This window comes from Palaemon carinicauda, chromosome 23 (assembly GCF_036898095.1).
Source record: "Palaemon carinicauda isolate YSFRI2023 chromosome 23, ASM3689809v2, whole genome shotgun sequence".
Classification (NCBI taxonomy): domain Eukaryota; kingdom Metazoa; phylum Arthropoda; class Malacostraca; order Decapoda; family Palaemonidae; genus Palaemon; species Palaemon carinicauda.
The window spans coordinates 111,848,177-111,874,607 of NC_090747.1; the positions used below are offsets into that span (position 1 = coordinate 111,848,177).

At 44.1% G+C, this 26,431-nt stretch overlaps 1 protein-coding gene across 1 annotated transcript in view; it reads left to right on the forward strand.

Moving 5' to 3' along the window:
- LOC137617369 (uncharacterized) overlaps positions 1 to 26,213 on the forward strand; it is a 47,923-nt gene extending 21,710 nt beyond the window's left edge. Inside the window, exons 4-9 of the mRNA XM_068347391.1 lie at positions 18,403 to 18,606; positions 19,007 to 20,341; positions 20,848 to 20,956; positions 22,364 to 22,472; positions 23,428 to 23,547; positions 25,210 to 26,213. Of these exons, the coding sequence (XP_068203492.1) occupies positions 18,403 to 18,606; positions 19,007 to 20,341; positions 20,848 to 20,956; positions 22,364 to 22,472; positions 23,428 to 23,547; positions 25,210 to 25,399 (2,067 nt within the window). The 3' untranslated portion in view covers positions 25,400 to 26,213. The remainder of the gene's footprint in view (positions 1 to 18,402; positions 18,607 to 19,006; positions 20,342 to 20,847; positions 20,957 to 22,363; positions 22,473 to 23,427; positions 23,548 to 25,209) is intronic.
- Positions 26,214 to 26,431: the final 218 nt, after the last annotated feature.

Here is a 26,431-nt window from a genome sequence, read left to right on the forward strand (position 1 = left end):
AGCTTCAAATCCCTCCTTCTAGGCAAGGTGGTGGAGGTGAACTCCGACAACACCACAGCCCTGGCGTACATCTCCAAGCAAGGAGGGACTCATTCGATGAAGTTGTACGAGATCGCAAGGGACCTCCTCACCTGGTCAAGAGATCGAAACATATCCCTTGTAACGAGGTTCATTCAAGGCGACATGAATGTCATGGCAGACCGCCTCAGCCGGAAGGGTCAAATCATCCCAACAGAGTGGACCCTTCACAAGAATGTATGCAACAAACTATGGGCATTGTGGGGCCAACCCACCATAGATCTGTTCGCAACCTCGATGACCAAGAGGCTCCCAAATTATTGTTCACCGATTCCGGACCCAGCAGCAGTTCACATAGATGCCTTTCTTCTGGATTGGTCCCATCTAAACCTTTATGCGTTCCCCCCGTTCAAGATTGTCAACAGAGTACTGCAGAAGTTCGCCTCTCACGAAGGGACAAGGTTGACGTTGGTTGCCCCCCTCTGGCCCGCGAGAGAATGGTTCACCGAGGTACTGCAATGGCTAGTAGACGTTCCCAGAACACTTCCTCTAAGAGTGGACCTTCTGCGTCAGCCGCATGTAAAGAAGGTGCACCCAAACCTCCACGCTCTTCGTCTGACTGCCTTCAGACTATCGAGAGACTCTCGAGAGCTAGAGGCTTTTCGAAGGAGGCAGCCAGAGCGATTGCTAGAGCTAGGAGGACATCCACTCTCAAAGTCTACCAGTCGAAGTGGGAAGTCTTCCGAAGTTGGTGCAAGTCCAAATCAGTATCCTCAACCAGTACCTCTGTAACTCAGATAGCTGACTTCCTGTTATACCTAAGGAAGGAAAGATCCCTTTCAGCTCCCACGATCAAGGGTTACAGAAGCATGTTGGCAGCAGTCTTCCGTCACAGAGGCTTAGATCTGTCCAACAACAAAGATCTACAGGACCTCCTTAAGTGTTTTGAGACCGCGAAGGAGCGTCGGTTGGCCACTCCAGGTTGGAACTTAGACGTGGTACTAAGATTCCTTATGTCAGCAAGGTTCGAGCCACTTCAATCAGCCTCTTTTAAAGATCTCACTTTGAAAACTCTTTTCCTCGTCTGCTTAGCAACAGCTAAAAGAGTCAGTGAGATACACGCCTTCAGCAGGAACATTGGATTTACATCTGATACGGCTACATGTTCCTTACAGCTTGGTTTTTTAGCCAAAAACGAACTTCCTTCTCGTCCTTGGCCCAAATCGTTCGATATTCCAAGCCTTGCTAGTTTGGTTGGAAATGAACAAGAAAGAGTACTATGCCCAGTAAGAGCTCTTAAGTACTATTTGAAACGGACTAAGCCATTACGTGGACAATCAGAAGCTTTATGGTGCGCCATTAAGAAACCTTCTTTACCAATGTCGAAGAATGCAGTTTCTTATTATATCAGACTTTTGATTCGAGAAGCTCATTCCCATCTGAATGAGGAGGACCATGCTTTGCTGAAGGTAAGGACACATGAAGTTAGAGCTGTCGCAACTTCAGTGGCCTTCAAACAAAACAGATCTCTGCAGAGTGTAATGGATGCAACCTATTGGAGAAGCAAGTCAGTGTTCGCATCATTTTATCTTAAAGATGTCCAGTCTCTTTACGAGAACTGCTACACCCTGGGACCATTCGTAGCAGCGAGTGCAGTAGTGGGTGAGGGCTCAGCCACTACATTCCCATAATCCCATAACCTTTTTTAATCTTTCTCTTGAAATGCTTTTTATTGTTGTTTTTGGGTTGTCCGGAAGGCTAAGAAGCCTTTCGCATCCTGTTGATTTGGCGGGTGGTCAAATTCTTTCTTGAGAAGCGCCTAGATTAGAGGTTGTGATGAGGTCCTTTAGTATGGGTTGCAGCCCTTTATACTTCAGCTCCTAAGAGTCGCTCAGCATCCTGTGAGGATCGCGAGGCTCAGTAAGGAAGACGTACTTAAAAAGGCAGAGTAATTGTTCAAGTCGACTTCCTTACCAGGTACTTATTAATTTTATGTTTGTTATTTTGAATAACTGCTAAAATGAAATACGGAATACTTAGCTCTTAATGTTGACATATATGCTGGTCTCTACCCACCCCCCTGGGTGTGAATCAGCTATATGATCATCGGGTAAGTTTAATATTGAAAAATGTTATTTTCATTAGTAAAATAAATTTTTGAATATACTTACCCGATGATCATAAATTAAAGGACCCGCCCTTCCTCCCCAATAGAGACCCAGTGGACCGAGGAGAAAATTGGTTCTGTGTTGACATAGAGTACTTGAGTACCTACTCGACAGATGGCGCTGTTGATGTACACCCCCACCTGTATAGCGATCGCTGGCGTATTCCGCCCGTAGGTTTTTCTGTCGGGCAGCAGAGCTGACAGCTATATGATCATCGGGTAAGTATATTCAAAAATTTATTTTACTAATGAAAATAACATATTATTACTAGCCAAGCTACAACCCTGGTTGAAAAGGCAGAATGCTACAAGCCAAAGGGCTATAAAGGGGAAAGTTGCCGAGTAAGGAAAGGAAATAAGGGAATAGCATATAAACTATAGATAACTGATGAATCCAAAATAAGAAATATTATAAGATAAATAACGTTAAAATAGATCAGTAATATACTGTATCCAAATGATATATTCTATTGATTGAGTTATCATTTCTCGTGTTTCATACAGTGGGATTTTTAAAAATTGTATTTGCACATTCTTCAAAACATGATTAAAATAACTTTAGGATACCAGTAGATGGACAAACTCAACTATGAATTAAGTTAAACGAAACAAATGTGTAAGGCATTATCAATTGACCAAATCCTGTTTCGGACTTGTTGGTATTAAAAAACAAAACAATAATAGAGCAAAGAGAGTTGCTAAGATTGTGGGTCTTCTCAGTGCCAATAATGTATGCGGGTTTGAAGTCTTCAGCTTTGTCTCTAATGTTTGTTCTAGTAGAAGGTTAGACATTTAAAAGTAAAGGTTTGTATTGTGATTTTTAAGTGTAAACACTATTTTAGAATTACAAGTATTTGTACTTCAAAGTTCTGGCAAGGGGTTAGCCTATTAATAGCGTTAGTGTAAGTGAAGTATATATTGAAGAGGCTGTGTCTGGACAAGACACTGTATTGTAAATATTGACATACAGTACTAGTGTATAAAATTGTAAATGTATTTACTTATTTTTATTCCTTCATTTTGTCCTTTTCACGGAGTATTGAGACTGCTTCATTATACAGTATTCCTAATATTGGTACACTTTTTTTTTTTATTTTAGAGTAAGTTGTTAGTATTTTTAAAGAATATATTTTTAAGGATGTCCTTTTATTTTTTCATACAGAATACAAATCATTGCTTTTCTAAATGCCTGTCTCCTTTGGTCTTGGCAAGTTAGACCTATAAAAAATTCCAAGCCCCTTAATTAGTGATATAATATTAAATTAACAAAGATGAAAATCTCATTAAGAAGAGCACTTTGTCTTACTTGTGGTACCTTCATTCTTGCTTGCAGTACGAGGAACCGATTTTGTTAATTTTTATGAGAGGTAATTTTGGTAATGTAATTTTGTTCTTTTCATAACGATTATCATTATAATTGAGTTATTTAAAGTTTGTGTTTAATTTTTACTATGTTGCTGGTGGGCTTCTTTTTTTCTTGAAACGATTTTTTGAGTCTGCATGCTTTCGGCAACAACATATCTGTTGGAGATTTGATGAAGGCAGCCTATCAATCTTCATGTAAAAGGAACAGCTTTCAACTCATTTGAGGGTCGATTTAGACTGCCCTTTTTGTCAATAGCATTCCTCTGCTGGAATCATTAGATCTGCCCTGCAGGTTGAATGTTTTTCTTCAGGAGGTTTATATGCGTATCCCCATTTCAGCAAGAAGGTCCTCTTGAGGGAAGATTGTAAGGTACATTCCTCAATAGATCTTTAAAATTTTGTCCTTGTTCATGACACAAACAAGGGATTACTTTTCCTTGTCTTTTACTTTTTGTAGCAAGAAGTTAGATCAATAATGTCTGACATCTTCATAACCACTAAAAACACAGAGCAATGAAAACAACACGTCTGAACCTCGCTGGTGCTAGGAAGGAATGAGGGAGGGAGCGTGGGGAAGGGTAGGGGTGGGGGGAGGGTAGTCGTAGTAGAGGGCAGTAGTCGGAGGTAGAACGGCACCTTGTAGTTCCGGGGGATATTGAAGAAGGAGACATCTAACTGGTGAGGGACCTATGGTTGTGGTTCTAACACACCCCAGTTACTATACCGACACTCATTAGAGTGAGCGTGGTGCTATAAGGAGCATTTCACTGGGCGACACAGGTTCTTTGCCCAGAAATAGATTTTTCCTTCATCAAAATCCCTTTTTTATCATTGTCCAGTTCTCAGAGGGCCTTCCAGCGATTTTCCTCCTTTACATGGTAGGAAACTAAAGAGGTTATTCTTTTGACTTGGGTCATTGTTTCTCGCAGGTGATGAGCAAAAGCAAGACTACTTTCTTTGAGAAATGCAAAGGTTGTAGTCTCAACTTCTTTTAGGCCAGTGATTAATTTCAGGATGAACTTCTGCTTTAGAAAATACTCTTCCATTTCAGCTGTTATAACTTGGCTTCTCACTACTGTAGTGGACCATATGCAGGAATCTACCTCTGTTTAAAATGTTAGTGGAAGAGTTATTCTGCCTCTCATATCCATATATATGTTCCTCCAATTTTCAAATGGTTCCAGTTAAAATATTGACTCCGGTGTTTCTCTGAGAGCCTTGCAATTTTTCTTCATATCATTGCTGATATTAGTGGAACAGATGACTGTAATGATCTTTCATTTACAGACACGAGCACCAAAATGGGCGGCATTTAATATACTGTACAGAACTATTTCACAATAGTTATACGGTACATAGAATCCAAATTTGGAACTATGTACCCACTCATTACCTTCCTTGCACCATAATATCAGTCCCAGAATCTTAATTAAGTTAAAAAGTGCCTATATCATAGGCACCATCAGTCTGATATGTTATTAGATTGACATGCAGGCAGTAGGCCTATATTTTTTTTTGCCACATATTGTCTTGCTGCCTAAATAAGTTTACTATAACCCTTCTAAACCTTGTATCTGTAGAGCACCATGCCGGTCAAACCAAACCAGTAGCATTTATATCGAATTGTCATTTCGACTTGCATCCACATTTAGTCAGCCGATGGCAGCTCTCTCCAATGGGTGGGAGCTATGTCCAAACCATCTGCCACAGATCTTCTTTAGGTCCAGCCCCAGTTCGCAGGAACTGGTGTTTTTGGTTGACATATGACTGACTCCCACCTGGTATGCAACACGCTTCACATACTGCTTCAGCGCTGCTTGGGTTAGAGAAATGTCTGTGGTCTCTCCTTTCAAGCAAACTTGTGCAACCTCCATCATCAGCATATTTATCTGTGCTGGATCTGTTGTACGTCATGACCATGAGCTTCTCCAAAGGTCTCTAGGTTTTCATCATCCACTACTGGTTGGTGCTGGCTGAGTTTGCGGACAACACTGGAAGCCTCATCACAAACATCCTGGGTTTGCCAAGCAGACTTCTTACCTTTGCCACTAAATGATGAAACGACATCGTAGCCAGTGAAGGTAAGGAAGAAGAGCTGTAAGAGTGCAACACAAATCTTGTACAGGAATCCACCTCAGGTTCTGTTCTTGGCCAAAGGCAACCCACAACTACTATAGACCTAGCTCCTGATGTACCTGCATAACACTAACTGCAATGATGACATCATCTGTATCGTTAGCTTTGACCATGATGACCACTTTGCTACCTGCAGCTATTGCATGCCTGGCATACGTGAAGATCCACGTGAGGGCTTTTTCATGACTTCATAGTGGTACCCCAGGTAGCTTGATAGTGCAGTTGCTGATAGCATCATCTTCCTTGGTCATAATGACAAGTATGGTTTGGCCATACTTGCAATCTTATCATCGAAATATTTCGAATCATAATGGTAGAATGACATGATTTGCTTGCTTCTAAAAGTTGAATGACTCTTTTCCTTCTAAAATTAGAATGACGAGATTGTATTTTGTTTAAAAGTATAGTAACATAAATTTTTCTTTTGGCAGTGAAGGGACATGATTTTTTCTTTTAAAAGTAGAATAATATTTTTAATATTTTGGGTGCAGTGCACTAATAAGTTGTTTTGAATATCTGTAAAGGGTTTTTGATGAATTAATTTTTGCTTATTTAAAAAGTTTTTTTAAATTTTGTGGGTATTCCATTAAAAAAAAAAACATTGATTTATATGGAGTTTCTTTCCTCCCTTCTCACGCGTGTACTTCCATGCAGCACTTTGTGTTGTATTTGGGCAAGCAAAAGTAAAGGCACCAACAAGTGAGAGATCAAGCACTTTCTACTATTACTGAATACACGCTAATTAATCATCAGTTGCCAGAGTACATTAATTAAAGATGATTTGAGTCCTATTTTACCTGCCAAGAGTATGGAACAAAGGCATTTGTAATGCAATGGTTTATATCGATGGAAACAAAAAATATTGTATTAGACCATGCTGGGTTTTCATATAAACCCACAGATTATTTAGTACCTTATTTCCATGGATGTGTAAATCCCAGTTATCCAACTTTTATTAATCGAGATTGTGGTGTCCACCACACATCCTCAGTCCTGTTTATGGCAATCTGCTGCTTTACTCTGACTTTATGAAAACTGATAAGAAGCCAAATTGTAGGTAAGGGAGGATGGCACTCCTTATGATTGCAGTATTGCGTTTGTATTAAAAACATTTTTGTTCCGTAACCGAAATACAAACCACGCTATTCACAAAGGGTTTACTTTTAGCGCAGCTGAAATGACGAGCCAATAGTTTTTAACGAGGGTTAATTACCCCCGCGCTAGTTAGCGGGGGGTGGGGAAGGGTAGCTTGCTACCCCTCCCCCCTCCACACACCGGTGACTTGCTTCACTTCACTTTTGGCTCGGCGGTGATCAGACGTGTCTGTTCATCGCCTTCGCTGACAGCCTTTAATTTTCTTCTTTTTCTTTACAGCTTGTGTGATTGGTTGGAAGTTGACCTTCAGTTATTTTCTTTTATTTAATATGCGGACATGCCCTGGAGTTGCCGGCCGTCCTTGTGGGACTTTCATGTCGGACGTGAGTACGGATCCTCACACCCTCTGCCCTCAATGTCGGGGCCGACGGTGCGTCCAGGATAACATGTGCCGTGAGTGTAGGGAGTGGTCTGCCTCCCAGTGGGAGAGGTTTGGCCGTCGGCGTAAGAAGAAGTCCAAGAGAGACCGTTCTCCTCCGGGGTTAGCCTTGAAGGAGGAAGGTTCTCGGGACTCTTCTTCCGCCGCCCAAACCTCCTCCGAAGCTCCCCCTCGTCCGCCTCCTAAGGAGAGTCGTCCGAGTGGGAGCGCAGGCCCTTGTTCTGTTTCCCTACCTTCGGTGGGGGGAGAGGGCGTCGCCTCCCATAGCGAGGCGGTTCCCCCTCCTCCTCCGGGGGAGGTTATTGATAATAATTCTTTATCCAGTGATGATCTGTTGCAGATTTGGTCGTCCCTGGGGCTTAAGGGCTTGCCCTCCAGGGTCGCTCTTATTGACCTTGTCTCGTTGGGGGCCGCTGTTAAACAGTCGCCGGTGGTAGCGGAGGTAGACCCTCTGTCTATTGTCGACGTCGTGGTGACAGAGGCCTCCGACGTGGCTGGGCCTTCCGACGCAGGTGCTGTTGCTGGTGATGGTGCTCTAGGCTCTCCTCCTCCTTCCGTGCATCCTTCGAAGGGGGAAGTGAGTCCTTCGGTCTCGACTGCTGCCCAGCTTCCTTCTGAGGGAAGTGTTTTGAAGGAGACTCCCCTTCGGAGGACCGATGGTCCCGACGATCTCCCCCGAGGCCGCCTCCGCCGTAAAGCTCTCCGCCCTCTACGCCACAAGGGCCTCCCTTCCCCTTACAGGGGGACTAAGAGGCGCCTTTTTGGGTCTTCGTCCTCCGGGGGGGACTCTCCTCGTCAGCCTCAACCGACTACTCCGCCCTCCTTGAACCTCTCTGCGGACCGCTCTCCATCTCCTGCCGGATCTTCGCCTTCTGGAGAACTCGTCACCCGACGGGCAACGGTCCCTTCGGGGCTAAGGGATTCTTCCCTTACGCGAGCAGGGCCAGCGCACAAGCGCTCTCCTGCTCGCCAGCGATCTCCTGCTCGTCGACGATCTCCTGCTCGCCAGCGATCTCCTGCTCGTCGACGATCTCCTGCTCGCCAAGACTCTCCTGCTCGCCGACGCTCACCTGCTCGTCGGCTCTCTCCTGAGGTTCGCCCCCCTCGCCAGCGCTCTCCTGCTCGTCAGCTCTCTTCCGAGCGTCAGCGCTCATTTGAGGACCATCGCCCTGCGGTCTCTGACCACCCTTTAGTTCCTGCTGAACTCCCTGCTCACCATCGTGTGTCAGAAACACATGTTCGCCAACGCGCCAGCGATCTTCCCGTTCCTGCTCGTGAACCTATCCTCTCACAGGACACGCGTCGACCTTCTGCTCGCCAGCGATCACCAGCTCGCCAGCGATCACCAGCTCGCCAGCGATCACCAGCTCGCCAGCGATCACCAGCTCGCCAGCGATCACCAGTTCGCCAGCGATCACCTTCACATGCTGCCCGCCATCGCACGAACCTGCATGATCGCCCGCTTACGCATGCTGCTCCTCATCGCAATACCCTGAACGATCGCCCGCTTTCGCATGCTGCTCCTCATCGCAATACCCTGAACGATCGCCCTCCTGCGGATGCTGATCACCATCGCACCCTTTCACGCGATCATTCACCTGCGCATGCTGCTCGCCATCGCACAACCCTGCACGATCGCCCGCTTTCGCATGCTGCTCCTCATCGCACAACCCTGAACGATCGCCTTCCTGCGGATGCTGATCACCATCGCACCCTTTCACGCGATCATTCACCTACGCATGCTGCTCGCCATCGCACAACCCTGAACGATCGCCCGCTTACGCATGCTGCTCCTCATCGCTCAACCCTGAACGACCGCCCTCTTGCGCGCAATCATTCACCTTCACATGCTGCTCGCCATCGCTTACCATCACGTGATCATTATCGCCAGCGATCTTCTTCACCTACGCGGCAGCACGATCCCTCGCCGTCGCGCCATCGCTTGCGTTCGTCGCCTCGGACACGTGTTCCTTTACCTGCCCACCCTCACGCCCACTCGCCTGCGCGCCCGCGCGATCGCTCGCCTGCGCGCCCGCGCGATCGCTCGCCTGCGCGCCCGCGCGATCGCTCGCCTGCGCGCCCGCGCGATCGCTCGCCTGCGCGCCCGCGCGACCGCTCGCCTGTACGCCCGCGCAACCATTCGCCTTTGCGCGACCGTTCACCCTCGCGCGACCATAGTTCGCGGCGAATTCCACAGCCGGTGGTAGCAGCAGGGACGCGTGCTCCTAGACGGCACTCGGGATCACCTCCATCCAAGCACAGGTTGGTATTGCAGGACGAGGACAGGTCATTACAACATTCTTCCCCACCTTCTTTTCAGGCAGGTACCGTCGTGTCCACTCCAAAGGATCGCCCGATCCCTTTCACCTTAGCGAGGATTTCGGACTCTGTGTCCTTTGAGCAGCAGACTTGGTTTGGTCCGCTGGCACGGGCGTTAGTGAGGGTTATGAAACCAGCACTCGCCGGCCAGGGTAACAAACCAGCGGCTGTCTCTCCTTCGCTGAAGAGAAAGAGAGGAGTGGACTTCGTGGTGACTTCCCCCAGGGCGAAGTTGGTTCCCAAGAGGTCGGTCTCGAGGGTCCCCTCTCCTGCACGAGTACTCTCTCCTTCTCCCGTGGACGAGGCCTTTCCGTCCTCAGGTGAGTCCAGTGGACCGGTAGTCTTCCCCCCGGCACCAGGGGGGGAGACTTCGCTTCAGGCAGGAGAATTGTCTCGTGAGGAAGGGGCCCCTCGAACCTCGTTGTTGGGATCCTGTATCCCTCCTAGGAGGGAGCCCAAGGATTCCAAGACCATCCCTAAATCCTCTGCAAGGATTCGACAGGAACCCATGACTACCCAGGGGAATGTCCACGTATCACCCCAGGAAGAGATTCCTGGGGCAGGAGACTTAGCTGCCAGCCCACAGGGAGGAGAACAGCAAGAGTCCGAACATGCCTTCTGGCAGGTCCTAAGCCTGATAAGGCAACTTAACAGTCTTACGGATCCAGTCATCCCCCCCCGTGAAGGCAAAGACACAATTCTGGATGAAGTGTTCGACGTTCGGAAGGCCCCTAAGACCAGTGCAGCTCTGCCCTGGTCTCGGGGGCTGAAGAGTGCCAGAGCTAGGGCCAATGCTCAGCTCGCACTTCTTGCCTCCTCCAGTCGTTCCACTGCCGGGAACAAACTCATCCCTCCTCCTCGCCTTCAGCAGAGGAGGTATTTCGAGATCCTGGGTGAGCACAACCTCGCTCTTCCGCTCCATCACTCTGTGGAGGAGCTGGCGAAGGGAGTTCCCTTGGAGAAACTCTCTGCCCGGCAGGTGTCGTTCTCGGCGGCAGAGATCCTTAACCACGAGAAGGTCGCTAAGTGTGCCATGCAGGCCACTTCGTGGCTGGACTTCTGGTTAGGATCTCTGGGCATCCTATTGCGATCTGAGGACTTGTCCAAGGAGACCAATAGGAAGGCCCTAGAGACCTTCTTGCTCTCGGGCACCCGCTCCATCGAGTTCTTGGCGCACCAGGTTACCACCCTGTGGGCCAACTCGGTGTTGAAGCGTCGCGATGCTGTGTCCGAGAGATTCCATCCGAAGGTCCCCGCCGTAGATGTGTGTAGGCTCCGACATGCCTCCCTCCTGGGGGAGAGCCTGTTTGAGCCTCAAGACTTGGAGCGAACGGCTGAGAGGTGGAGGAAATCCAGCACGGACTCCCTCCTCCACAGGGCCCTTACAACTCGGCCCTATAAGCCTCCAGCCCCGCCACAACAGCAGCAACAGCCTCGTAAGGCTCCAAAACAGGCACCGGCAGCTAAGAAAGTGGTGTCTAAGCCCCAGCCCTTTCCAGCCAAGGTCAAGAGGGGTGGTAAGTCCTCCAGGGGAGGCAAGACCTCTAGGGGTGGCGGCCGCGGCCGCAAGCCCTAGGGGTGGCAGTCCCCCTGCGTGTCCACCTGTGGGGGGATGCCTTCAGCGTTGCGTCCGCAGGTGGCAACATCTCGGGGCCGATGCTTGGACGATCTCGGTGATCGGCCAAGGTTATCGCGTCCCGTTCACGTCATCTCAACCTCCCCTGACAGCGAATCCAGTGTCGTTGAGCTCCTATGCCATGGGATCGGCAAAGGGGCTGGCCCTTCAGGCCGAAGTCAAGACCATGTTCGAGAAGGGTGCTCTCCAGGAGGTCGTGGACGGCTCTCCAGGCTTCTTCAGTCGACTCTTTCTTGTAAAGAAGGCTACTGGAGACTGGAGACCCGTCATCGATCTCTCGGCTCTGAACAGGTTTGTCAAACAAACCCGGTTCAGCATGGAGACAGCAGACACAGTCAGACTTGCGGTGAGACCACAAGACTTCATGTGTACACTGGATCTAAAGGACGCGTACTTCCAGATCCCAATCCATCCGTCTTCCAGGAAGTACCTAAGATTCTGCCTAGACAACAAGATCTACCAGTTCAAGGTGCTGTGTTTCGGTCTCTCCACAGCTCCTCAGGTGTTCACCAGAGTGTTCACCCTGATTTCGACTTGGGCGCACAGGAACGGCATTCGTCTCCTTCGTTACCTAGACGATTGGCTGATCCTAGCAGACTCGGAGTCGACCCTTCTTCGACACCGAGACAGGCTTCTAGATCTTTGCCAGGATCTGGGGATCGTGGTAAACCTCGAGAAGTCCTCTCTGCAGCCGTCCCAGCGACTGGTTTATCTAGGCATGCTAATAGACACCAATCTCCACAAAGCCTTTCCATCAGACGACCGGATAGCAAGGCTGAGGAGGGTGGCGGAACCTTTCCTCAGGCGAAAAGAACTCCCCGCCCAATCGTGGTTGCGTCTCTTGGGCCACCTATCCTCCCTGGCCCGTCTGGTTCCAAACAGCCGCCTCAGGATGAGATCCCTTCAATGGCGGCTCAAGTCCCGGTGGAATCAAGGATCCGATTCCCCGGACACTCTGATCCCAATGGGGTCTCTGGAACAGACGGACTTGCGGTGGTGGCTGGCCGACGAGAACCTGCGAAAGGGAGTGAGTCTTCTCGTCCTTCCCCCGGAATTGACTCTGTTTTCGGACGCGTCAAAAGAAGGGTGGGGGGCGCACGTTCTGAACCAGAGGGCCTCAGGCCTTTGGTCAGAATCAGAAAAGTGCCTACACATCAACCTGCTAGAATTGAAGGCCGTCTTTCTGGCCCTTCAACAGTTCCAACGGTTCCTGGCGGGTCACTCCGTGGTGGTGATGAGCGACAACACCACGGTAGTGGCTTATATCAACAAGCAGGGAGGCACTTTTTCGCAACAGCTATCCCATCTTGCAGTAGAGACTCTGAGGTGGACCGAAACCCACTCGATAACACTATCAGCTCGCTTCATTCCTGGCAAGAGGAATGTGCTCGCCGACAGTCTGAGCAGGGCTTCGCAGATAGTGAGTACCGAGTGGTCTTTGGATCCTCAGATAGCCAACAAAGTCCTGACTTTGTGGGGTTCCCCGACGGTGGACTTGTTCGCGACAGCCTTGAACTTCAAGCTGCCCCTGTACTGCTCACCAGTCCCGGACCCCAAGGCACTCTGGCAAGATGCTTTCCAGCAACGGTGGGACAACATCGACGTGTACGCCTTCCCACCATTCTGTCTGATGAGAAGGGTGCTCAACAGGACCAGACTATCGGTCAACTGTTCCATGACTCTAGTAGCTCCGCTATGGCATCACGCGGAATGGTTTCCGGACCTTCTGCAACTCCTGACGGAACTCCCAAGGGAGCTTCCTCCACGACACGAGCTTCTCAGACAACCCCACTCCGGTGTCCCTCACAGGGCCGTAGCCTCGCTTCGGCTTCACGCCTGGAGACTATCCAGCGTCTCCTCGCGGAGAGAGGCTTTTCGCAACAGGTTGCGGAGAGAATGTCTCGGCACCTGCGAAGGTCCTCTGAGGGAGTCTACCAAGCGAAGTGGAGAGTCTTTTGTGGTTGGTGTCGTGGAAGGGGTATCTCTCCACTCGATGCCACTATTCCAGCAATAGCGGACTTCCTTGTGTATCTGCGAGAAGAAATGCGCCTTTCTGTCTCGGCAGTGAAAGGCTATCGCTCAGCCTTAAGCTTGGCCTTCAGATTGAAGGGCGTGGATATTTCTTCATCGCTAGAACTCTCTTTACTCATACGTAGCTATGAGCTTACCTGCCCCCAGTCGGAAGTGAGACCCCCTCCTTGGAACGTGGTTCGAGTTCTCAGGTCTCTCAAGAGACCTCCCTTCGAGCCATTACGCCAGGCCTCCGATCGCCACCTGTCTTGGAAGACGGCTTTCCTACTCGCCTTGGCCTCGGCCAAGCGAGTTAGTGAACTTCATGGTCTCTCGTACGACATCGCCCATTCAAGGGGATGGGGGGAGGTAACATTCAGGTTCGTCCCTGAGTTTGTGGCCAAGACTCAGAATCCTGGAGTGCCGGATCCTCGGTTCGACTCTTTCAGGATCGCGAGTCTCCGTTCTGTAACAAACGACCCAGACCAGCTGCTACTATGCCCAGTGAGGTGTCTGAGGTACTACTTGAAGAGAACGGCTGCAGTCCGTCCTCATGTGCGAGCTTTGTTTGTGAGCACAGGCAGGACAAAGAGGAGGGTCACAAGGAACACCATCTCTGCTTGGATTCGTAGGGTTATCCACCATGCCCTGAATCCTGACCCTCCTCCGTCACGTCGCCCTCGGGCCCACGATGTCAGGGGTATTGCTACATCCCTGGCCTTCAAGAGAAACTTCTCTGTGACGCAGGTACTTCAAGCGGGGGTCTGGAAGCGTCAAACGACCTTCACAGCCCACTACCTGCAAGACGTGACCCACAGGAGCCTCGATACGTTCTCTATCGGCCCTGTGGTGGCTGCACAACAGCTGGTCTAACCTCAGGCTCCTTTTTGGACAAGTAGCAGTAGGTTGAGGGCGTTGTTACCCGGTCTTAGTCTGTGTGAATGAAAGAGTATGTCTGACCCTTACTTCTTTCTTCATTCTCCCCTCTCTTGGGGAAGCAGCATCCTGGTCCTCGCATAGCTGACCTCGACCTCTGCAGGTAACCCATGCTTCTTTGTGCTCCTAGTATTAAGCTTAATACTGTTGCGTCTCCCATACCCTGACGAGGTGGTATGGGGAACGTCCTATCCTAGAATTCCTATCTGAAGGTCTCAAGGTCAACTTCATAGGACGAGTCACACTCTCCTCCTCACACTACTTATGTAGGCCACTCGTTCCTAGCGATGCTAGGAACCTGTGAGGTACAGGGGCTCCCTCTCTCTAGTGCTGCTCACTAAGGGATCGAGCCCCCGGGCAAGCCGAAGTCAGTAAGGCTGGGGACTTTCCACCCTTCCTAAGGGGTAAGTCACCCTTTGTAAATAGCGTGGTTTGTATTTCGGTTACGGAACAAATGACAAATTCGAAGATAATTTGTATTTTTCCTAACCATACAAACCTTAGCTATTTACACATATGTGCCCGCCATCCCTGACCCCCAAGTCAAGTCCTACCTCTAAGTGAAGTGAAGCAAGTCACCGGTGTGTGGAGGGGGGAGGGGTAGCAAGCTACCCTTCCCCACCCCCCGCTAACTAGCGCGGGGGTAATTAACCCTCGTTAAAAACTATTGGCTCGTCATTTCAGCTGCGCTAAAAGTAAACCCTTTGTAAATAGCTAAGGTTTGTATGGTTAGGAAAAATACAAATTATCTTCGAATTTGTCATGTTATAAGAGCATAATTGATTTATTTGAATCACATTTTAGTAATAATGTTACCTGAATATCAATTCAATATTTGTAATATCTCAAATAAATCAATGTAAAGGCAAGGTTTGTTGAAGACAAATAAGATTAGAACCATATGTTCAGGTATTCCAGTTGTATAAGCTATTTGCATGCAACTCATTGGCTTGCACAGTATCTGACAAATAGTCTCTTGAAAACATGATAGAGACAGAGGAGACCATAATCTTAGTGGTCTTGTTCAGCTGATATGACTCTTGAAGAGAAAATGTATGGCAAAGCCTTATTAAAGTACTAAGATACTGTTTTAAGTAGGGTACAAACTCAATTAAACCCTTTATGTGGAGAAAATTGTTGAGGGTTGTGTGATCAAATTTGATTGTTCCCATTTAGGGGGCTGGAACATAGTTTGGCAAGGCTCTCTCAATTGAAGTGAAGACAATTCTCAAATATCCTTTTTCAGGCATTGTGAAAGGGAGACGGTAATTGGAAAGAAATTGATAATTTTAAATGATTACACCCCCGTCCACAGAACTTGTTCTGTGGAAACATTAACCATTTGTGGAATTGATACATAGTGGGTGATTGGACTATGTTACACAGACTGGACATATTGGAATTCCTCATGCTCCTTAAATAAAAGTATTTTGTAATTTTTAAATATTCCGATTGGACCATTTACTGAACTGTGGGTTAGCAGAATCAGGGTTGTAACCCAATAGTAATCCTGCTATACCTGGCCTCAGCCTGCTAATCACTACATTACTTGAAGGGTTGGAACAGGTGACTTCTCAAAACTTGATCTCAGTACTCTTACAAACACTTCAATGCCACATCATGCATGTGCTCGCTACTCTTGGCAAAGATTCTCTTCACCCAAGTTCTTTTGTGTATCTTCAGGGAAGCTTAGTATGGCAATTTTAACTTCCTCATAATAATGGAATTCCTTACACCATAGCAATCAATAGGATCTTGATTCCTGGGTTTTTTGTAGACACCCTTCCTAGCTGAGCTCCTGATGACGGTATGCACCTTGATGGAGACTCGAACATGAGGACACAATATGCCGACATATGAATCTGGTGCAATTGAAACTACTTCCATGGACACCCTCCAACCTATATTGAGGTTCACTGTCATGTATTGCACTATGACCCAAAGCTTGTCAAGCCCAAGGACAGAAAAGTAAATGGACTTAAACTGGTCAAATGGCAAGAATAGAGCTGTTTTGATGCACCATTTAGCTGCCCCATGGCCATTTGAAACCCAGAAGAGAGAGAATATGGTTGCCTTCCACTTCTTTATATAGTAGTCAATAGTGATGTAAAATGACTTATCTCTTCTCATGACTTTGGTTATTCTGGAGGATACAAGATCTCTTTTGCCTTGGTTCAGGCATTTGTTGCCCGGACCTAGAATCCTTTTGGCGATGACTTCAATCCTTTTTAATCTCTTCCTTACAAAGGTGACTCGCAGGGACCAGAATAACTTGCCATCCTGTTCTGGGGGGGGGGGGGGGGCACACTACAACTCTTGCTTCAGTATGGAAGGAATAAGGAAATAGATAGTTAAACTGCTTTTGTTCTGGCTTCGTCCAACAATCGTACACTTGCTCCGATTAGGACACGAAAAGACAACTGTGGATTCGATCACACAAAGTCAGAATATCAGATCTACCCCAGCCTTCAAGAAGAAATTACCAGAGGAGCTTTTCATGAATACAGTAATATGTTACCGACAAACGACCTTCTCTGCCCATTACCTACAGAAGTACTCATAGGTTCCTTGTTACCGTTATCCTTGAACCGTAGGTAGGGACTTGACTGGTCCTGTAGCAAATTTAGTTCCTCGCCAAGACAAGAAGCATCTTATCCAAGATAGTGGTCGTGATGAAAATCTAGAATGAGAGTTAAGATTGACTGATTTATATCTTTCTTCCCCTTCCTTGGGGTGCAGCAGTCATTCCTTTATTTTCTGGACTGGACAATGGGTGCAGGTGAGCCACATGATTGAGCAATTTTCTTAGCAATAAGTTTGTTTAGAAGTGTCTCCCCCATCCTCTCAAACGATGGGAAGGATAGACAAATGTATGCACGCCTGGTCTCATAGGACCATGAGCTATACATTTAGGCAACATTTCCACACGTATATAGGTGTTTCCTTGACCGTATACCAGTCAAAGATATTGCCTCATCTTCATGTCCAAGTTGTTAGGTTGACAGGAGTTGCCACTTTTATTCCTAGGCAGGACCAATTTGCCTTTACATTTCCTGGGAAAGTAAACCAACTACAACCCTGAGTCCTTTAACTTGCACTTCCCATCTAGGATTAAGGTCAAAGTGGGTACTTATTATGGTGGCAGGGGGCAGGGATTCCTCTTCACCTTCCAGTAACTATTGACACCTTGTTATAAATTTTATAATTTTATCAGCCGAGTTCCAGCTACGCTGAAAACAAACTCTTAGTAAAGAACTTAGGTTTATATAGTTAGGAAAAATACAATTTACTTATAATCCTAACAACTAATTAGCGTTTCCTTCCGAGTGATCCTGTGTTGTGTTAAACCTTCTTCTTTTAGAGATGATGCAAGGCATACGGGAAGTGATTAATGATCTTTAACTACTGTAAGTGCAGTACAAGGTTGTGGGGTTCTGTGTGGAAATGAATATGGATGAAAAGATGAATGAAGATAATTAAGACTATCAACAATTAAAAAAGAAAACAGTATTTTGGGAACAGAGCAACAAATTTGACTATGCCAATCACATGAAGCGAGAGTTAACCCTTTTACCCCCAGGCTATTTGGAACTTTCCAACCCTTAACCCCCAGGGGTTATTTTTTTTTCAAGCACATTTTGCAGTACATTTTTTTTTAAATTGCTCTAACAGCCTTAATTTTTTTTCATAGAGAGGTCAGGTTGGTCTCATTCTCTTGGAAAATGCCTGAAGTTTCTCAAAAAATTATCAAAAATATGCAAAAAAAATGTAAATAGCAGTTTTTTGCAAGGACGTACCGGTACGTCCATGGGGGTAAAGGGATGAGTTTTGCGAAACGTACCAGTACGTCCTTTGGCGTAAAAGGGTTAAGTTGGAATTGTGCTGTATATGGGACTAAGCTTTGGCAGAGGAGTTTCTTAATCTTGATCAAATAAGTTGGTGTGACTGGGATTTCAGTGTCGGCATAAATAAGGCAATGTATATGATTAATGAGGTGATGAAACAAACTTAGTTTTTTTTTCTATAGTGCCTGTCTTACTTTTTAAGAATGCAGTTTTATAACTCAATTTGCTTTAGTTATACTTTAGATTTTATTCATAAAACAGTAGTTGCTGTGATAGGTATGGCTTCAACAGACATAGGTTAGTTATATAGTGCATGTTTTACTTCATAAGCTACAGTAAGCTTCTCTCTAATATTTAATAGTTTTTAATCAAGTAGAATATAAGAGGTTGACCATTTTCTTTTGAACACATACTAATTTTCTTAACTCTGCTTCAGCCTTCATTGTGCTTCCGCCAGGTGGAGAAGAAAAATGAGGACGGAGGGGACTTGATAGACCGCATTGCCAACCATCCAATTCTGCAGTTACTGAACTTGCGCCGTCGTTCACGGCAAAATGGTCAGAACACCAATGGAAGTCACCGGTCAAGGACATTGTCTAGCAATGCAGTTGCATCTACCTCTTCGGATCCCAAGTTTCAGGTAATGTAGATGTATATTTGCAATTGTTTTTAATGTTATAATAAAGTGCACAATCAGCTATTGAAGTTTCATCATTTGATGAAGGGATTATCTAAATGGAAGACAGCCTGTGAATAGTGGTTTACACACGCCCTTGTTAAATACACGACACCAACAAGGTGTTCGCGCGAGGAGGGTTGTAACCTCTGCATTCCATGCTTTTATCTTTCTCTAGTATATTTGGAAGATTTATATTAGAAAAGTGTAAAGAAGGACCCTTTTCACCGGGCGTCACAGGTCTCTCCCCAGAAATAGATTTTTCCTTCGTCAAAATCCCTTTATTGGCCCCAGGTTGAACATAGGTATGCATGAAGATTCATTTGACATGATGTTACATAATTGCATTTTTTACATGTTGCAGGTTGGCGTTTATACACCAAAAGGCCGGCGTCGTGATCATGGCCGTGGAAAGGTTCCTCGGCCTGCAAGAAGTGTCTCTACTCATCATATCACAGAACACCGTGTCCGCCCCATAGGACTATCCAAGAGTGATGATGAGATTCTCAATCGTGGCTCAGACTCTCTCGACGAGGACGATTACATTGAGGATTACATTGAAGGCCAGAAAACGAAAGAGCTCTCGGCAGATTTAAAAACTTTACACATGCACAGCGATGACTACTTCAAGAAAACGGAGAAAGATAAAAAGAATGCCAAGAATAGGAGGACAGAACTGAAGAATCGTGCTGAAATCAGCAAATCTCAGGCTATCCCTGTCAAACTGCCTTTAAGACCCTTAGAATTACGAAGTCCCCCCGGTACCGCTCCCTTACCAATAAAGTTCTGCAAGAAGACTCCTGTCGCAGACAAAAGTCCCTCCAGTTGGTTTAGTCCTCCAAGACAAAAGGATCTTAAGTTGCCTATAAAGAAGAGTCTGAGTAAAGAGTTACTTGGCCTCAGCAGAAATTCACCTCCATGCCAGAGTAATATTAGTCTCAATGCATCAATGGAGGTGCTTCTCGACAGTTCGTCCCAAAGGGATATCAAATCTTGCTTCATTCCTCCCGGGGTGAACGTAAAGTACTCGAGCATTGAAAGCGTTGTTACAGGTAGTACTATGTCGAGCATGGAGAGCCTGCGAAGTTCCATGAGTGACGGTAACAAAAGCACAGCGAGTAATGAGTCAGCAGTCAGTAGTTATAAGAGTTCGTCCTTGGGAAGTGACTCATCCCTCTTGTCCCGTCCCTTTTTAAACCTCTGTGCCCCACACCGGTCACTCATTCAGTCAGCAAAATTCCAGATTCTTTCTCCCATTTCTGATAAATCACAAGAACCTTCATCAGAAATGGGAGGTGCCTCACAAAAGACCTCCCCTCAAGACCTAGCTGAACTGAATTCAGTAATAGCCCGTCAGAAGACTCCTTTACAGCCGAGAAATATCCAAGAAGATTTCAGAAATTTTCACCACATTTTACCTGGACCTACTCAGGAAGGTGACGTACAAGGTTCCGATAGCGGCATAAGTATTGAATACGGTTTACACAGAAGTAGGAAGGAAGACGTTCCTTTCAGCGATCTGCCTTTTGACATGCCAAAGCTTCGGCGACGTCTAGCAGCTGCAAAAGTGGGAAAGACTAGCCTTTCCAGTAGTAATTCTTCAATATCTTCCAGTGGTGCCACAAGTGAAGGGAATCCCAGACTAAGTCTTCCTCCAAACTTCCAACCCACAATGAATCCTGCTGTTTCCAGGTTACAAGTAAGTATATATCTGTGTCTATTTCTTAACCCTTTTACCCCCAAAGGACGTACTGGTACGTTTCACAAAAGCCATCCCTTTACCCCCATGGACGTACCGGTACGTCCTTGCAAAAAAATGCTATAAGAATTATTTTTTTCATATTTTTGATAATTTTTGGAAAAAATTCAGGCATTTTCCAAGAGAATGAGACCAACCTAACCTCTCTATGACAAAAATTAAGGCTGTTAGAGCAATTTAAAAAAAATATACAGCAAAATGTGCTGGGAAAAAAATAACCCCCTGGGGCTTAAGGGTTGGAAATTTCCAAAGAGCCTGGGGGTAAAAGGGTTAATTCTTTAGCTGTTACATTTTAAAATTTCTTAGGTCTGTTGTTATCCTCAGAATCTTATATAAAATTCTGAGAAGTATTAGAATTTCTGTCCCCTTTTTATTTCAATTTTATAATGTTAACATTTTAAGATTTATGGTTTACCAATTTTTCAAGTATCGTTCATTCTTAACAGATATCAGAAACCAGAAGTGGCACTTCCTCGTCTAATTCCAGTGACTGGGATACTCGATCTTCAGCTGATAGTAGTGATGATCAGGGAACACCAAAATTTAAAAGTAAAGGTTAGTATGTGACTAATTTTATTTTATTCATACTTTATGCCTTAATGTTTAGAATGGGCTGTAAGACTAATATAGATTACTGTATTCATTTAAAACATTAAAAAAAAAGTGGGAGGGCTCTTCAATTGCCTAGAGAAATCAGCTGATTCCCTCCCATAACAAATCATTGGGCTCTTCATTCCTTAATTTTATCCTTTTTAATCTACATCTAAATGAAGTGTTCATTATTGCTTCACAATGTCATCTTTTAGAAAAGGGATTTTGACGAAGAAAAAATCTATTTCTGAGCGAGGAACCTGTGTCGCCCAGTGAAATGCTCCTTAAAGCACCATTTCAAAGGTATAAATACTGCTAAATATACCAGACAAAAAAGTTGCATGGAATGCCAGGAATATACCCAGCTCGCTCACCCCTAAAGGGTGTCGGTATTAAAACTGGGGCAAGTGATACCACTACCAGAGGTTCCTTTCCAATTAGACTTCTCCCTCCTCAAAATCCCCCGTTACTACGAGGTGTCGTTCACTACAGCTACTGCCCCACCACCACCACCACCACCACTACCTATCCTTCTGCCATCATATATTTTCTTATTTCAATATCTTGGAAATGATGAAGAGCTTTGCTTATTGATGAGAACATTTGTGTACGTCCTCTTTTTCTGTACATTGGTTCTCTTTTCTTGAATATCAGTTATTTTTGTGTAGTTCTGCATAACTTAACATCTGCATCCATCTTTGGGATATTGAGCTCTTTTTTTTATTTATCTTTTATTTCTTTGTTTGTTGATCTATCACTGGGAACAATTTTCTTCAATAATCTGTTCATACATTATATTTTACAGTGCTCTTGATACACTTGAGAAATTTTGCAAGAATCTTGCATTTCTATTTCAATTATAGTTTAGACTTTAGAAGAACCTTGAACAAGTATATACAACTTTCATGATTGAATATTATAGCTCTCCTTTGTTTACATAATCCAGGTTTTCACAAACTACCCAACAGCTTCCTCATAAGCACTTTTTTCTCTTTAGTTACCAGAACACCATAATTTAATGACCAATGTTGCAGCAAGAAAAAAGCTAGTCATCTACTGTTTTCATTTTTTCTTTATTTCATTTTTTCATGTGCATTTGACCCTGTTGAAGCTTACGTAGATTTTTGGTCATATGCCTCACTCTAAATATGTATATCCCACCATGAGTACTACTAATAATGTCACAGAATAACATATTTTGCAAAGAGGCTACCATTGTGGTTATAGTATTGCATAGCTTTTTTGTTTTGTTTCTGCAGTGGACTGCTTAGCCTATTTATTTCACAGGGTCAATAGTTCCTTTTATACTTGTCGTAATTTAAGGATGTGGTTTATGTGTATCACATATATATAACTTCTCTTCTCTTCCAGAACCTCATGGAGTACGATTTAAAAGTGGTCTTGCGCTCAATCTAGGATGTGCAGCTTTAGCCATTAAAGGAGAAAGTGTTGATGTCAAACTCCCTCTCATGAGACAAGGGTATGTCATATTTTTTTTTTTATTATTATTATTATTATTATTCTTTGTACAAGAGTAGAGCGGTTGCCATTGCCAGAATCATGTGATGAGTGATGTGTAAGAGTATTATTATGCTTCTTGTTGCAAATTTGCTGTTTGGTGTTGTGCCATATCAGCCCAGATAGAACCATGGAAAGGTTAAGGAAATTTTGAACTTTCTTTAAAGGTGAAAGAAGTTTTGAACTTTTTGTAAAGATGAAAGAAATTTTGAACTTTCTGTAAAGATGAAAGAAATTTTGAACTTTCTGTAAAGATGAAAGAAATTTTGAACTTTCTGTAAAGATGAAAGAAGTTTTGAACTTTTTGTAAAGATGAAAGAAATTTTGAACTTTCTTTAAAGATGAAAGAAATTTTTAATTTACTTTCCATGTGAGCATTCATCACTAACGAGAGCCTCATTAATTACAAATATATTATTGTTACCTCGGATATTTTATGATGCCTGAGAATAGGTATTACCTTTGATCTTCTATGTTGTTTATCTCTTCAGTCTTCTAGGTATTCTTGCTGTCAAGATATGCCAACAGAAAGTTGGCTTCCAACTACTTACCTAGTTAGTGGTTTATTATTGTTGTTATAAATGGGTTTAAGACAACGGAGTCACATTTCCAGACTGTCATGGAGCTCATCTAAAGGATTTGTTCTAAAATAGATGAAAATTGGGGTGCGGGAAAGAATTTGGACGGCTAAGGGTTTGTCGTGGGGCCAAAAGAACACTGCAGTGATGTACCATCTTCGGCATACTGTACCCTGTACCCCATAGTCACAGCTATCATCACTATCCCCTTGCTCAGGACTAATTACTGTATTACCAATTTACAATGCTTTATGGGTGCATTATTACCGAATGCCACTAGCAGTAAGCACAGACTGAACTGTTCAATTTGAATCTAGACATTCTTATATTTATTTGCAGATGGTATCATGGTGCATTAAGCAGAACAGAAGCTGAAAGTACACTTCGGTCGTGTGCTGAAGGTAGTTACCTCGTAAGATCACTAGATGCCTCAAAGCATGAATACTCCCTAGGACTAAAGTAAGTACATGAATTCTGGCCTGTTATCCCTTTTACCCCCAGGGTAAGGTTAAATTTCGAGCACATTTTGCTATATGTTTTTTTTAAATTTCTCTAACAGCCTTAATTTTTGTCATAGAGAGGTCAGGTTGGTCTCATTCTTTAGGAAAATGCCTGAAGTTTCTCATTAAAGTTATCAAAAACATGTAAATAACAGTGTTTTGCAAGAACCTACCGGTACGTCCTTTGGGGGCGAATGGGTTAACCTTTTGCACACGTTCATATATTGTTCTTTATGGGACTCTTTAGCTATGGTAAGCAGCTTTTCTAAGGGAAGGACACTCCAAAATCAAACTACTGTTCTCTGGTCTTGGATAGTGCCATAGCCTCTGTACCATGGTCTTTCACTGTCTTGGGGTAGATTTCTCTTGCTTGAGGGTACAATCGGGCACACTTCTATCTTATTTCTCTTCCTCTTGTTTTTTTTAAGTTTTTTATAGTTTACATATGAAAGATTTATTTTACTGTTGATACTGTTCTTAAAATATTTTATTTTAATTACTTCTCTTCTAGTTTCTATATTTCCTTTCCTCATTGGGTTATTTTTTCCTGTTCTAGCCCTCTGGCGTATAGCATTCTGCTTTTCCAACTGGGGTTGTAGCTTAGTAAGTAATAATGATAATAATAATTCGGTATTTGTAATTTACGAGAACAATGATTTCTGGAAAACTTGATTTTCCCATACAAACCCTTTACTTTAATTGTAAAGTGGTCTGTTCCTATATTATGCAGGAATGTCACATCATTCCATTTATAGGATTAAAAGACACTAGGAGACTCATTACAGTACATTCATGTGTTGAAACCTTAGAAGCTGAGAAACATCAATTAATTTGTCTTCAACAATTTCATGTAATTGATTTAGCATTAGGAATACTTTTGGGGAAATTCTTTGTCCAGGAATGTCCGAGTACAACTTCAAGGTTTGTCCCATTTCATGCTATTCATTATCAGTTACTTTTGTTATCTGCAACTCGATTAGCTCCCTATTTTTTAGCTCTCCAGGATGTGACTACCAATTAATTTATGTACTGTATACTGTAGGGGACAGTGTTATGAAGCTTCATCTGTGGTGGATAATGGGGGAGGCTGGGCTGTGGCACCCCTAGCAGTACCAGCCGAACTCGGTTGAGTCCCTTGTCAGGCTGGGAGGAATGTAGAGAGGAGAGGTCCCCTTTTCTGTTTCATTTGTTTGATGTCGGCTACCCCCCAAAATTGGGGGAAGTGCCTTGGTATATGTATGTATATCATTTTTTTTAATCTCATGATGCTAACTTTACAGCTTTTTTTTTTTGTGGGGATGGTGGAGTTACCTCTTCTGACATCTCATTCTTTACAAAACCATTATTGTAAGGAAGATGATGGTTGGTTTATAGCATCTATGCTTCCTTCATGTTGTAGCCTTATTTTCCATTTCTTAATGTACAACTTAACTCCTAGTTTTTAAGAGTTTTCTTAATGTTCAAAATATCAACTTTTATGATGGCATATGGTGCAATGATGTTGCTTAAATTTGATAACTACTTAACACAAGAGGTTTTACAGAAGTCTGTAACTACAGTAAATAATTCTGTTGAGTAATATCTCATACACTTAGAGAGATCTAAATTGAAATTTTTACAGATCCGCACGTGGCTACATGCATCTGCGGATACAGTTTGACCACAAAACTGGTTGCTACATGCTGGGACGAGGCACAAAGCAGTTTCCCTCAGTGCCTCACATGATCCACCACCACAGCATCTTCAGGTTGCCGATTAAAGGTGCCGAGCACATGGTTCTGCTGTACCCTGTGATTCATGAAACTCTCTAGTCATTCCTCTTTTTATCTTAAACAATTTTTTTTCCTCAAATCTTCAGCATAATTAGGCACCCTATGTGAAGTTTTATGAGTTAGTATTAAGGGAAAATGAAGTTTTATTTCAGTTTTTAAAGTGAAGATAAAACTTCAGATGATAATGCTGATTATGCTGTAGATTACAGTATTACATGCAACTGGTTGCCAAATGAAACGCCAAAATGTTTAACTATTCTTCCACTTATATCTGTATTCATTGTATTATGTATTTTGATAGTATTCAGTAGCAGATGGAAACACTTCTTCTTCTTCAGTGTCTACTAAAAATATGAATACTGTATTGTCATTTAATGAGTATCATATTGTAGTGATATTTAGTATCCAGACCAATTTTTTCATAAAATATGCTGTGAAAAATGGTACAGAATTAGTCATCGTTTTTAGAAAAGTTAATATTGTGACTTTTTTATTTCAAAAGTGCACTGAAAATCAAACTACTAATCTGAGAAAACCAAGCTATCTCAGGGGCATGTTGTTTTGATTTTTTTTTTACACTTTTTTTTTGTTCAAGTTAAACTTGAAGCTAACATGGATCAGGGTGAATTATATTGGTTAAGTGTCTTCAGGAATATGTCAGTGATATAAAAATGTTATTACTGGTAATGGTTTTGTGTGTGCTGGAGTAAAAGTAATAGTCATTACTAAAGCTACTAATGTATTTGTAATGCTCACTGTAAATATCCTTCACTGCTGGATGCCACTGTGTTTTATTGGAGTGATGTCAAGAAGGTTATATGTTCAAAGGTACATTTAGTGCATTGTATTTCACGGGAACAAATTTCAAGATATTTGATTAAAATCTATTCACTTGAAGAATTGAAATGTGGAAAGATGTCTTAATACATTTCTTTTTCAATTTTTGTTTGTTCCGACGCTATATACAAACCTCGTAATCATTTAATGTAGGAATTCGCTTCAGCTCCTATATTAAATGATTACGGGTTTGTATAGCTAGGAAAAATACAATTTAGGACAAATTGTCATTTG